This window comes from Papaver somniferum, chromosome 4 (genome assembly GCF_003573695.1).
Source record: "Papaver somniferum cultivar HN1 chromosome 4, ASM357369v1, whole genome shotgun sequence".
In the NCBI taxonomy this organism is placed as follows: Eukaryota; Viridiplantae; Streptophyta; class Magnoliopsida; order Ranunculales; family Papaveraceae; genus Papaver; species Papaver somniferum.
Window position 1 is genome coordinate 56,303,642 of NC_039361.1, and position 13,950 is coordinate 56,317,591.

General features: G+C 33.9%; 2 protein-coding genes across 2 annotated transcripts; both read left to right on the forward strand.

Moving 5' to 3' along the window:
• Window positions 1–10,397: 10,397 nt before the first annotated feature.
• LOC113273896 (protein PLANT CADMIUM RESISTANCE 2-like) lies at window positions 10,398–11,653 on the forward strand. Its single transcript, XM_026523474.1, has 4 exons — window positions 10,398–10,635; window positions 10,764–10,835; window positions 10,978–11,190; window positions 11,298–11,653. Exons 1-4 carry the CDS (start codon window positions 10,527–10,529, stop codon window positions 11,375–11,377), a joined length of 474 nt encoding a protein of 157 aa, XP_026379259.1. The 5' UTR covers window positions 10,398–10,526; the 3' UTR covers window positions 11,378–11,653.
• A 518-nt stretch (window positions 11,654–12,171) lies between these two features.
• Window positions 12,172–13,350, forward strand: LOC113272558 (protein PLANT CADMIUM RESISTANCE 2-like). The gene is made up of 4 exons (XM_026522376.1): window positions 12,172–12,382; window positions 12,596–12,667; window positions 12,787–12,999; window positions 13,264–13,350. The coding sequence occupies exons 1-4, from the start codon at window positions 12,172–12,174 to the stop codon at window positions 13,341–13,343; spliced, it is 576 nt and encodes a 191-aa protein (XP_026378161.1). The 3' UTR covers window positions 13,344–13,350.
• Window positions 13,351–13,950: the final 600 nt, after the last annotated feature.

The following is a 13,950-nucleotide window of genomic DNA, read 5'->3' on the forward strand; positions in this document are numbered from 1 at the left end:
GTTTATGATTCATGGTTTAAGTCTTGAGTGTTATTGAACACGATTATTGCTTTAATGTTTACAACCTTGTTTGTCCATTTGTGTACATATGATGCACGATTGTTAATGACATATATAATTATATATATGTGCATCTTCTTCTTTGAAATATTTTTTATAGGCATTTGGTAGCCATTATTGGTGTAAATCCTTTCGGAAAAGATTTATTCTTCCTTCTAAGAGTAAATCAAATCTTGTATATATGTTCTTTACAAGGTTGTATCTTAGATAAGATGATCGCATACTTGATCCTCGTGATGATTCTTTCATTTTTCTTGACTCCTTTGAGATATAGTTCTTGGTTATCAATTTATATGATTAGAACACCATCTCATGATGATTTTTCCTCAAAAATTACGCTTTTAATCTTACGTTGTAAATAGACTAGGAAAAGTAAACTTTTGATGATGATGGATACAAATTTACTTGTAAACTTGTTAATGTCCATAATATCCTATTTGTAAAGGTCGTTGTGTTGTTCTCCATGGGAATAACATTAAATGGGAAGAGTTCTTTTCAACTTGTGCTTAATTGTCATATCTTTGTGGGGAGAGAGAGGATGTGGAATTTGTAGGAGATACATGTACCTATACATCTCCTTGATGAAGACGTTAAGTCCTTGTTTGGTAAAATTTATGATTACCTATTTATGATTATTATAACATAAATTGATAAATGATTTTGATATAATCATTTTTAACGTAAATTTTTTCAAATGCTTTTTTCAAATAATTGATTATCTTAGGATGATGATCTCAAAAAGGAGAGGAAAGAACAACGATCTAGGATTTTTTTTTATTTTAGTCATATGTTTTTTTTTTGTCTATCTCTTGATAGTTTAGAGAAAATAAGAAGAAAAAATTCAATTTGAGTTTGTTAGAAAAAATAACTGATTATGTGAAATTTTTAAAACAACTTTTTTCAGTTTATGGAAATAATGGATTTTTTCAATTATGATTAAAATAATAAATTATTATAATGGTTACCAAACACATAAAGAATCCAGTATAATCTACATAATGGATTATGGGCTGATAATCCATTAAAATAATGAAACATCCCATAAGTTTACTTAGTGATTTCGTCTGAAGTAAGAGTGGTTATGTGTTTTTTAGTCTTGAATACTCTTTTGTAAAGATTCGTTATGATCCTGATTTTTCACCTTTGCCAATTTTTTGACAAAAAGTTGGCGCATTATTTAAGTAGTATCTTACTACATACATATGGTTTACAGATTATTATGTAGAGGGGAGTGAATTTATATTCATAGGTTTTATCTATTATGCAAAAGATTAAGTATTGACTAAAGGATAAAAAAAATCTCCGTGCTATTACTTCGAAGTTGTGGTATAATTGAACTTTAATAAAGGTAATAATATTATGTTTCTGCATAACATGAATTGTGTTGAGTGATTTTATCATTCAATGAAGGATCGCAAGAGTATCCTCATAAGTTGTTATCACTACGGATCTTCAACAACAACGGTGTTGAGTCAATTACGCACAGAACCATTAGAGAAATTGAAGTAACGAAGTATTCAAGACGATGTTGAAGAACTAAGAAAATCAAGCATGATGGATTTTGAGGTGAAATGTTATTTATTTTTAATCCAGATGTATTGATAGTTTTATCAAATTGACAAAGGGGGAGATTGTTAGAGAATTGGTCGGTCGAACTCGTAAGTTTTGCTATCTCAAGCTTGTTGCCAAATTTAGTTGTACAAAACTATATCTTGATTTCTAGTCTACTAAAGTCAAATCTCGGACTATGATCAAAAGTGTGTAGTTAAATATCAGACGTCGCTGAATAACCCTCCAATATTCAAGATTGAAGATCAAACAAAGACATCAACAAGGACTTCATCAACAAAGGTATGAGGTGACTGCCTTTCTAATATCTATAGAGATAAGTGCTCACTCTATAAATATACATTTATGCATGAATCGAGGATATTTGATCCCATGACTTTAGTGATAGTGACCTTTGTTCCTGGAAAGGTCCTCATGTTTTGGTGAATGAGCATATGAATTTAACAAGTCAAGAATCACTCAATTCCGAGTTAAAACGAAGAAATTATGAGTGATTTAGTGAAGAGAAACTTATAAGTGTTGTCGTTGGTGTTGCAATTCGTGAATAGGAAACTGTCTACGAAATTTTTGTCATGGTTCACGGACTAAACCTCAAAAATGTGACTAGTTTCCATTTTTCTATCAAGTTTTTGATGTTTTATCTTCTAGGCAACACAAATATTTTTCCGCACACAATTGATTGCCGTATTAAAGTCTCTGTGATGTTTTAAAATCCTTCCTAAGCTACTTTGTAATATAATTTATGCTAAAGTAATTATTTATGCAAGAGTAGTAACTTAAGAAAGACTCTCAAAATAAGGAGAGTCTTGAAAAAGAAAAATATCTCACGAACTTTGTTAGGATTCAAGCTATCTTGTTCATTATAAATAAAGAGTTCATGTAAGATGCTACACAATTTATCTCTTGGAGAATTTGTGTAAGCTTTATAAGGTTGTTTTCCACTATTTATGTTCTTCATGAAAAAGAGTGAGACAAAAAGTTTTTTTCCTTGGGGATAGCAAAGCCGAGTCGGTAATAATCTCTTTGATAGTTACGCAACTTGTGCTCTAGGTTAATTAATAATTCTTGTCTATCCTGGGGTTTTTATCTTCTGATATAAGTCCATTCAAGAATTTTTGCTCATAAACCCTAGGTTTGAGATTTCAATCCACAATCGTATACCGACACTAGTTGGTCGAAATCTGGGTTAGAAATAAAACTTCAATTAAGGTGTCTCATAAATTCCTTGAGAAGTTTTAGCAAGATATCTCTAAATTTATTCTAGTTGTTTTTGTTGTAAATAATTAGGTACCTCTACAAGTTTTGAAGAGTATAAACTCTAATATACAAGTTAGTTTTGACATCTATTTTTACCTGGTAGTTGTTTGAAATAAACACAAGATTTCCAAAACATTGGTTAACACCTAAAGGGAAATTAAAATCGGTATTTTTTGAAATTGAAATATCGAAAAGTTTTCACTAGGGGTGAAGCAACTCTTAGGATGTAAAGGAAGTTAACTAATTAAGGGATTCAAGTGCGTAAAATCTTGCATAGTTCAAGAAACATAGGGAACGGGATGTAACCGAATTGCTTGGAGGGTGGATTCGGTCTCTATTACATTCCATCCCGAAATCTGATAGTAAGCTTAGTGTCTGTAGCGCTTAAAACAACTCGGTGTTCAAATTTGAACGAGGTCCCATGGTTTTTGTGCAGGTGCAGTTTTCATCGTTAAAAAAAATTCTCTGTGTCCTGCTTTGCTTTTCACTTCAACATTAAAGTAAAAGCTAGTGATCCGATAATGAATTATGCAGTTTTTAACTGAAACTGTATAGAACCTACAATACTTTCTCTTGAGAATTCGTATATTGAAATATAGATTACAAGACTTGTTATTGTTGGAATTCGGTTCGTGTATTGTAAAGGTACTTACTAGGATGTTCTTGGATATTGATTTTTGAGATCGTCCAAGAATTCTTGAATGCAATCATGTTCACATATTTTTGATCTAAACTACTGATTGTACAAGAAAGATAAACCGCATACACATATTGTTCAAGGATCATTAAGTTGTTCTACTTTCAATTGTATTAAGTTTTGTCTAATAGGTCCAAACGAAAAAGCTGGTGGTGTACTTGGAAGTACCCCTCGTTCTCAAGCCAAATTCCTGAACTATTCAAAGGGAAATTTATTGACTTAGCAATAGAGATTTTCAAGCTCATATAACTTATTTCCCTGTTTGGTTCCCTTTCAAGACTTTTAAGAGCATCATCTTTCATTGGGCTATAATACATGGTTTCCAATAAATTGTAATCTGTTTGGTTAATACTCATATAACTATTTATAAATCTAACAATAGTTTTTGCCGTATTGACATTATTCTGCCTTTTTTTTTGGAAAGTAGATTCACATCTAGCTTTCCATATGTGCCAAATGATTGTGCTACAAAATTCAGGCCACTGAATTTACCCCTGTTTTTATCATTGATCCATTTATTTAACCTTTCATGAAATAGTGCAGTTATCAATCACATAATCCATATCAAAATTTAAGTGAACCCATCCTACTTGGAAGATATTAGACTTGGCATTCCACATTTTTTTTCCAAGTTTGTAATAGGCTGAACTCTGATTGAATAAGATATTTTCATTAATCTTAAAAAAGGACAACATAAGCAATTGATCCAGTCAATTGTCTTAATATTCACACAATGCACATGACTACACAGAGATGTACATACTTATACAAAGACACTCACAGAACAGCTAAGCATGAATCAGTCATGTGCTGACACGATATAAACAGACAAATATTGATTACAGTGACAGTTACAGTTATAGTGTAAGAGGAGTGTAAATAGAAAACTATAACTGTTATTAGCCCCCCTCAAGGTGAAGTTGTCGTGAAGAGAAAACTTTCAGCTTATCACATAGAAAACCGAATCTCGGACCAGCCAATCCTTTAGTGAAGATGTATGCCACCTGATCAACTGTGGATATGTAGTTAACATCAAGAGATTTGGACTGCACAAGTTCTCTGATAAAGTGATTATAAACTGCTAAATGCTTCACACGACTGTGAAAAACAGGATTAGATGAGAGGGATATTGCACTGACATTATCACATTGTATGACATGAGGTATTGGTAAGAAGATATGCAGATCTTTAAGCAACTGACTTAGCCAAACTACTTCTGCTAATGTTTGAGATAGACTTCTGTATTCAGCTTTTGTGGAGCTTCTTGATACAGTGCTCTACTTCTTACTTGACCATGAAATTGGATTAGATCAAAAGAAAATACAATAACCCATGTACTTCTTCTTGTATCTGGATCTCCAGCCCAATCAGCATCACTAAATCCAGGTATTGCCATAAGGCCTTTAATAAATAAAATACCATTATCAATTAATTTTTCATTTTATGTACCTGAGTATTCTTTTGGCAGCAAGAAAATGCACATTTGTTTAAGTTTGCATGTGCTGACATACTTGATTAACTGCATAAATGATTTCTGGTCTTGTCCAAGTCAGATATTGAAGTGCTCCTACTAGTGATCTGTACTTAGTTGAATTGACAAGAGGTGTACCATCAGAAGCACTGAGTTTGTAGTTGGCTGCAACTGGTGAAGAACATGGTTTTGCACCTATCATTTCTGTTTTATACAGTAAGTCCAGAGCTTACTTTGTCTGAGACAAAAATAAGCCTGAAGAATTTCTTTTAACCTCTAATACAAGAAAAAATGGAGAGCACCTAAATCCTTGACTGGAAAATGTGTACCCCAAATCTTTTATTACCTCATTGCAGTACTTGGAATCATTTCCTTCAATGAGTATATCATCCATATATACTAGAATTATTGTAATTCTACTTCCTACTTTCTGGACAAACAGAGATGTGTCATCTTTAGAAGATACAAACCCATAGGATAGCTAAATAGTGTGTAGCTTTTCATACCAGACTCTGGGTGCCTGTTTGAGCCCATAAATTGCTTTGTGAAGCTTGCAGACATGATGTGGCTTTTATGGATCAACAAATCCTGGTGGTTGAACCATGTACATTTCCTCATGAAGTTCACCATGCAAAAATGCATTACTTACATCAAGTTGAGAGATATTCCAACCAAAATGAACATCCAAAGAAAGAATTACTCTGATTGTTGTTGGATTTGCTACTGGACTAAAGGTATCTGAATAATCCAGCCCCTCTTTTTGATGATATCCTTTGGCAACCATCCTAGACTTAAATCTCTCAATTGTTCCATCAGGATTATATTTTATTCTAAGCACCCATTTACAGCCAATAGGATTTTGGGAATCATTTGGATCCACTAAACTCCATGTATCTGGATCTCTAAGAGTTGTAACTTCATCCATCATAGAAACTCTCCACTGTGGAATTTTATTGGCTTGAGTAAGGAAAGTTGGAGTTGTAGAAGAAGCTTTTGCAAGAAGAATAGAAGATAAAGCAGGTTTTGTTGAAAAAATCTTCTTCTTAGATATTCTATTCTTACCTCTGTTAACCATATGATGATTATTGGAAACTGGAGGAGGCACATTGGAGTCATATGAAGTAGTTGAAGTACTTGTAAACATAGAAATATCATTACAGGTTTCTGAGTGAGGCACATGTGTAACTGTTAAAGGAATAGAGGACACTGCATCTGCACTATTGATTGCATGCTTTGTACAAGTAGACAATTCCAGGTTGAATGTGCTTGGAGGATGAGCTGGTAATATGGGTGATACAGTAGGAAACAAATATGGACATCAGAGGAAAGACAGTTTCATAAAATATAACATGTATGGATATATAAACTCTTTTGGATGAAGGATTGTAACAACTATATCCTTTGTGTTTTGTGCTATATCCACGAAAAAGGCATTGTTCACTTTTATGAGCTAACATATGAGATGTATATGGCCTCAACCATGGATACCAAAGACAACCAAAAGCTCTTAAAGAAGTGTATTCAGGTACCTGATGAAATAACATCTCATATGGTGATTTGAATTGAATTGCTCTTGTAGGAAGTCTGTTAAAAGTATAGTTGGAAGTTTGAAATGCTTCCACCCAAAAAGAATCATCAAGACCTGATTGAATAAGTAGTGTTCTTCCAACATCTACTAAATGCCTATGCTTGGATTAAGCTAAACCATTTTTTTCATGATGATGTGGACAAGAAATCTCATGAACTATACCATGTTGAGATAAAAAAACCAGCTAATTCATTATTAAGAAACTCACTACCCCCATCAGTTCTGATAACTGCAATATTAAGCTGAAGCAAATTTTCAATTTGAGCTTTGGATTGTAAGAACACAGTTTTAAAATCTGACTTTTCATATAAAGGATAATCTAACAATATTTGGAGTAGTTATCAACGATGTTTACATAGTATCTAAAACCAGAATTGGAAGTAACATGACTTGGACCCCAAAGATCAAGATGTAAAAGTTCTAGTGGTCTAGTTCTTGTATGAGTAGCTACAGTAAAAGGTAGTTTATGACCTCTACCAAGTTGACATTCATGACAAAACAGTGGTTTCTTGCATACTGAACGAAGATCCAAAAGCTTGCATACATGTTGAAAAGTTTGAAATGAAGAATGTCCAAGCCTCAGATGACATACTTCAGCTGAAACTTGACTCTTAGCTTGATAAGCTTTATTTATGGTAGTTGACGGTGTAGTATTCTCTGGAGAGGATGACTGAAGAAAATGTAATGGATAAAGTCCATTACATTGTTGGCCTTATAAAGTTATTTTCCCAGATGAAAGATCCTTAACAGCAAAACCACATCCATCAAAAGTGATTGAGCAATTATTATCCTTAGTAAACTTTTGCACATATAAAAGATTGGCATAACTCTTTGGTACTAGAAGAACATTTTTTAAAGCAAAAGAAGAAGTTGAAGATTGTTTAATTGAATTACCAGTATGTGTTATTTCTGTACCTTCTCTATTTGCAGCATGAATTTCCTCAGAGCCATCATAAGAAGCAGTAAATTGTAACTCAGATGCATCAACAGTAATATGATTGTTTGTTGCAGTGTCAGCACACCATGGATTTTCTCCCAAAATATTTGCAGTAGCAAGCATTGCACTCAGGTTATGAGGAGTATTAGTATTTTGATAAGAGAAATTTAGTCTATGCCTACAAGCTAAAGCTTTATGACCAATTTTGTTACAGATCTGACATGGTTCTTCAGTAGAAATGGTAGCTGATGTAGGAATAGGATTTGGTGGAGGAATAGAAATAGGTCTATAGAAAGTATTTTGTGTTGATGCTCTGGCAGGAAAATGAAAATTACTTTTATAGGACAGTGAATTACCTCTATAAGATGGATTGAAATTATAAGATCCTCTAGGTCTAGGCCTGGATGATGAAGTAGAAGGAAAAGAATAACCTCCTGTGGCTGATGATGAAGGTCTCTGTGCTGCAAGATAGGCTTGTTGAGATTGAAAAGCAGCAAAAGCTTTGTTGTTTGCTTCAGATAACAGAGAGCTGGATCTTTCAGCAACCACAATTTCTTCACTTAGTAGTAGGTTATGTAGTTCATCAAATGAAACAGACGGCTTTTTAATACGAATATAAGTACTGAAAGAATTATAATCTTGACCAATTCCATTAAGAACTAAAACTACAAGTTCTTCATCTGAGATCTCAGAACCTGAAGCAGAGAGTTGATTTTTCAAATTCTTGATTTCTCCTAAATAAGTAGCTATAGAACCAGATCCAAGCTTTAATGATTGTAACTTGGTACGAATTTGAATAGCATGAGTTGTTGATGTTCTTGCAAATCTTGACATAATATCATTCCATAATTCCCTAGCAGAATCAGCACCAACAACATGAGATATTATTGCATCTGAAATGGTTGATTGTATTCATAAAATAAGTGTATTATTATCACACACCAATTTGTGTATGAAGGATTAATGATTCCTTGATCTAAATCTTCTTGAGTTAGAAACTTTGAGGACATGGAATTGATCCATCTAAGAAACCAGATACTTAGTATCTTTTCAATAATGGAAGGATTAAGCTTTTCTAGGTGATGAAATTATCATCTCTGAGTTTGTATTGAATGATATTAGAGATCTGATTTAATGGAAGAGTAGAGATTCTTAAATTATGGGGAATGTCAGCCATTAAAGAAGAAATTGACGTACAGAAAGAAAGAAAAAAAGTAAGGTTTGATTTTAAGAAAAGCTTAGTAAAACACCATTAATGGTGATGTACAGCGGAAGAAAATGATCGAAGAATTTTAATCTGATACCATGATAGAAGAAGATATTTTCATTAATCTTGAAAAAGGACAACATAAGCAATTGATCCAGTTAATTGTCTTACTCTTCACACAATGCATATGACTACACAGAGATGTACATACTTGTACATAGACACTCACAGAACAGCTAAGCATGAACCAGTCATGTGCTGACACGACATAGACAGACAGATATTAATTACAGTGACAGTTATAATGTAAGAGGAGTGTAAATAGAATATTATAACTTTTATTAAACTCTACCGGATGGCTTCCTCTAAGGCTGGAACTAGTAAAACACATATTCATCATGCACATATCTGCATTTTCATATTATTTTAATGATACAAATACGGAAAGCGTTTTGCATAATAATGAAGTGCCTGTGAACATCTCAAAATCTTTTGTAATATTAAATTTTATAAAAATCAAGTATATGTAATTTATTAAATTAGATATATAAAGAGGAGGATCCATAAACAATATTATATGCACTATATCCAATTCAAATGACAATAAATTTGAACCCAACATTTTAATGATATGTTTTTTTTGTTAAACTCTTATTCAGCTAGATAAATGTATGGTTTGAGTTAATTTGTGTTTTGTAGTTGCCGATTTTTTTCCTGTAATTTGTAATAACCAAATATGATTGTTCCGTACAAAAAAAACAAGGAAGTTGTTCTAATAGAAATTTGTGCGTTTGTTTAAGCTTCGAGTCCAGTGTCATGAGTTGAAAAAGTTACTTTACCCTTGTTCAACCATCACAAGTTTGAGAGTTGAGTCTGATTCCTATTTATTCATTAAGATTATCAGTAATAGTCGAGGAAATTGCAAAAACATCCTAAAATTCTCTATCAGCTTACGCAACACAAAATTGACTAAACCTGCGACATTTTGACAAGTTCCCTAACACGGAACCTATCCAATTCAAAGTTCTTCAAATGCGACATCTGATATAGGCGCGTCATGTTTACTGATCCTAGATCAGAAGTACCGACACTATGATAGAGCCATAGACCGATACTTGAATAAATTTTATTCTTGGATATTATAACTACAGGGGACTGAGCAACTATTCATTTCGGCATTGCAATTGCCGAGAAATTCCCAACGCAAAATGCAAGCAGCTCTCTAACGGGACATGTCCAGTGCAACTGCAACCTCCCATCATTCAAATTTCCACCAAAAAGAAGGGTTTTTTTTTTTATAAACATTATTATATGAAAGATACTTATCCTTGTTTTATGTTTTTGTCAAGCAATCCATTTTATATTTGTCAAACATGAATTGTTGGTAGAGATTTAACAGGGATTTTAACTGCTAGCAGAATCTGCAAGTCAAGTCCAATTACTGAATAGTTCATAATCAACTTTTATACTAAGCCATCATATATATATTATAATACACAACTTGATTTTATTCTAATAATCTGTGTTTTGAGTGTTCAGTGCAATTTGAAGGAATCAACGATCCCATTTCCTATGAACGATTAATTGTTTTAGTTTCTTTGAACAGTGGACTGAAAGTTCTTCAGTACACTTTTTCTATATAAACCCAAACCAGCAGAAAAACTAAAACATAATAAACATAACACCCTCTTCAAACAATTCATTGCATTAGATTCTCTCTTTCTCTTCTCAAATTTTGAAATGACTTCATATGATCAAGAGAAACCAATAGCCACCGGTTTTCCGATGGAGGCTCCCATGGTCCCTTGGTCTACTGGTCTTTGCGATTGTTTTGATGATTGTAGTAATTGTAATTCCTCAAATCCCTTGCCTTTTGGAAACATTATAAGGGTCTTAATTTTCTGAACTCTGTTTTAGATTGTTCAAGTTTTGTCACCATTATTGATGTATGCGCATATTAATGAATTCTTTTTACAGGTTGCTTGACATGCTGGTGCCCATGCATTACATTTGGTCAGACATCCGAGATTGTCGATAGAGGATTGTCATGTTAGTATTTTTTATGCTTAAGATATTTTTACGGTTCAATTTCCCGGTTATAATGATTCAAGGCACCTCTTTTTTAGTATCGAAATTATTCGTGGCACTTCAATCAGCATCGTGGTCTAATAGTTGTATTGTTTCTTTGCAGCTTGTGGAGTGAACGGAGCACTTTACGCGCTAATAGGAGTTTTCACTGGTTGTTCTTGGATATATTCGTGCACGTACCGTACCAAATTCAGAAGAACATACAACTTAGAGGGGAGCGACTGTAAAGATTGCCTAATCCATTTTTGGTGCGAATCTTGTGCCCTCTGCCAACAATATAGGGAACTCAAGAACAGGGGTTACGATGTGTCATTAGGTAAGAGCATTCACCAATTCATGCCTCTATTATCCGTTAGAAGTTAAAACCATGAAGGATGAACAAAAATCTCGCGTTCTTAATGGATATTGATTTCCGATGTACAGGATGGCACGGTAACGTGGAAAGGGGAATGGGGGATGTGGCTACTGCTCCGCCTCCAGTATATGGAAGTATGAACAGATAAAGACGACCATGGACAAAGAACACAAAAGTTTGTTTGGATTAAATCAATATTTTGGTGTGTGCGCTACTATTAAGTGCACCTGTTTGTTTCAGATTGTTTATATATTTTAGCTCAAACGTAAGCTAGCCTTTCTGTTGGAATGTTTGTAATTTGGACCTGTGAGATTGTGTTTTAGTTTGGTGTGTGCTTTAAAAAGAAATAGTTGTATTTTGAGGAGTATTACGAGCTTATGATGATTTGTTAATACATGAATTGTTCATTACCAATTTGTTCTAATTATTTAGCATACCATTTGGCAACCATTTTAAATTTCTAGTTAAATTGCCTTCCTTTGTTCTTCAATATATATAAAATTTTAATTAGTTGCTGCCAGCCTTCAACTATCTTAGCTCATGATGCTGCAAGAAATATTTTGAGTCAGTTGATGCACACATTGAATCAGATTCAGATGTGAATTTTGTGAGTCAGTTGAGTCATCAAATTCCAAACCTTCATTTACAAGGGCACATATGCACCAGTAGTCAACACGTTCTTATTTATGCGTGGCTAGCGACTCCTTTTCTATGTCTGCTAAGTGCTAACCACATTGATTAGAATGAAGAACCAGGACTGTTTCCCTACCTAATAACAATTTTTAATTGTGCCTTGTTTTTTCATCTGTCTGCTATACAACAAACGGAAATACAAATCCAACCGAATTTAATTTTAAATCTTCAATTCCTTCAATTATCATCCTCTGTGCCCCGGTTCTAGTATTGATCACATTTTGAGTCAGATCCCTCAGATCAATCAAAATGAGTACTTTTAACCCACAACCTCAATCTTCATTCACTGCTACTGTTCCACAACAACCTATAGCTATCGGCATTCCCGTCGGAACTCCATCAAATCAGTTCTACTCTACAGATAACAACCCCCAAACCTCATTTCCAGTTCACACTCAATCTCAACCGATGGTCCCCTGGTCTAGTGGCCTTTGCGACTGTTTTACCGACTTTAGCAATTGTACGTCTTATCAAATCTAATTTCTGTGTAAAAATTTCAGCGGTGTTAGAGTTTTGAATATGGCCGTGTCAGGCATATACAAACCTTATTAGGGTGCCGTGTGATTGAATGTACTGGGGCAGTTAATTTTAGTATATCCCTCCATCCATTTCGCATATGTTAGAGCTTCAACATAATCACTAATTTATGTGCATGGTTCATACCCTTTTGCAGGCTGCATGACATGTTGGTGCCCGTGCTTTACATTCGGTCAGACATCTGAGATCGTCGATAGAGGAACCTCCTGTACAGTAAATATAATTCATCTTTCTTGGAGTATTATTTTTGAAATAATCCGAATTTTTAGTTCATACTAAAGCAAGTTTTCAGCAGTACTGAAAAGCGTTATGGGACATGTGATGCAGCTTGTGGACAGAATGGGGCACTCTACGTGGCTGTAGCAGTTGTGTTCGGTTGTCCTTGTATATATTCGTGTGCTTATCGTACTAAGCTTAGGCAAATTTACAACATAGATGGGAGCCCTTGCTCTGATTTCATGACACATTGGTACTGTAATGGTTGCGCTCTATGCCAAGAATATAGAGAACTTCGGAATCAAGGCTTCAATGTCGACTTAGGTAAGTAAACTATACATACCCGAAAATATCAGTTCTTCGCTAGCTATATATTACCCAAAATCAAGGATCGTGTGTTGCTTCCAAGAATCATTTCTTTGTGCTGTTAGCTAACTGAAATAAAAATTCTAGATTTTTTTAACGAGTTTTTCGGTCAACGTAAGTCAATAGTCGGTCCATGACAAACTATTCATTTTGAAGACCATGTCAAAGGGGTCCAAAAAAAAAGATAACCCAAAATTAAATTCTTATTCTTATTCCGTGTAGGATGGCATGGTAACATGGAAAGGCACAACGGTGTTGCAGCAACTTCTCCGCCTACTCTACATGGAGGCATGAATCGGTAAAGATGATCCATAAATGAAATAAATCGGTATGAAATATCGTAATGAAATTGTCTTCTTTTTTCATCCCTAATTAATCCATATGGACATCGGTTTACTTTGGACTTTGGAGCACACCAAAAATCCATACAAAATCGGAAAAATTCTTTGCAGTTTATAAAATTCTTTTACCCTTTTTATAAATTGGTACCCATTAGCAACCTTGTAAGGCATGGTTCTTGTTTGTTACTTATTAACTATTTTAATCACTATAGTATTCTTGTCAGACATTTATTCATCCTACTTGTCCACGAAGATAGACAGAGTAACTGGAATAACAAAAGGCACACTTCCGTTGATTGAAATAGATGCGACCGTGGTACCATTTTTTTATTTTTTTGAAAATAAGAAAGATATATAAAAACAAATAAGGGTCTGCTAATCGTCTGATTCAGTCTCAGTTGAGATATTCACCATGTAGGTGTTACTCGTGATGACTGAATTTGGAAGATTAACTTCTCCTACGGGTTACAACATTGTGATGTTTATTTATAGTGGAAGTTTTGACGGAATCAAAAGTTTTTCTAAGAATTAAAAACAGTGGAGCCGAGTCCTCCCAAAAGGTCTGGAT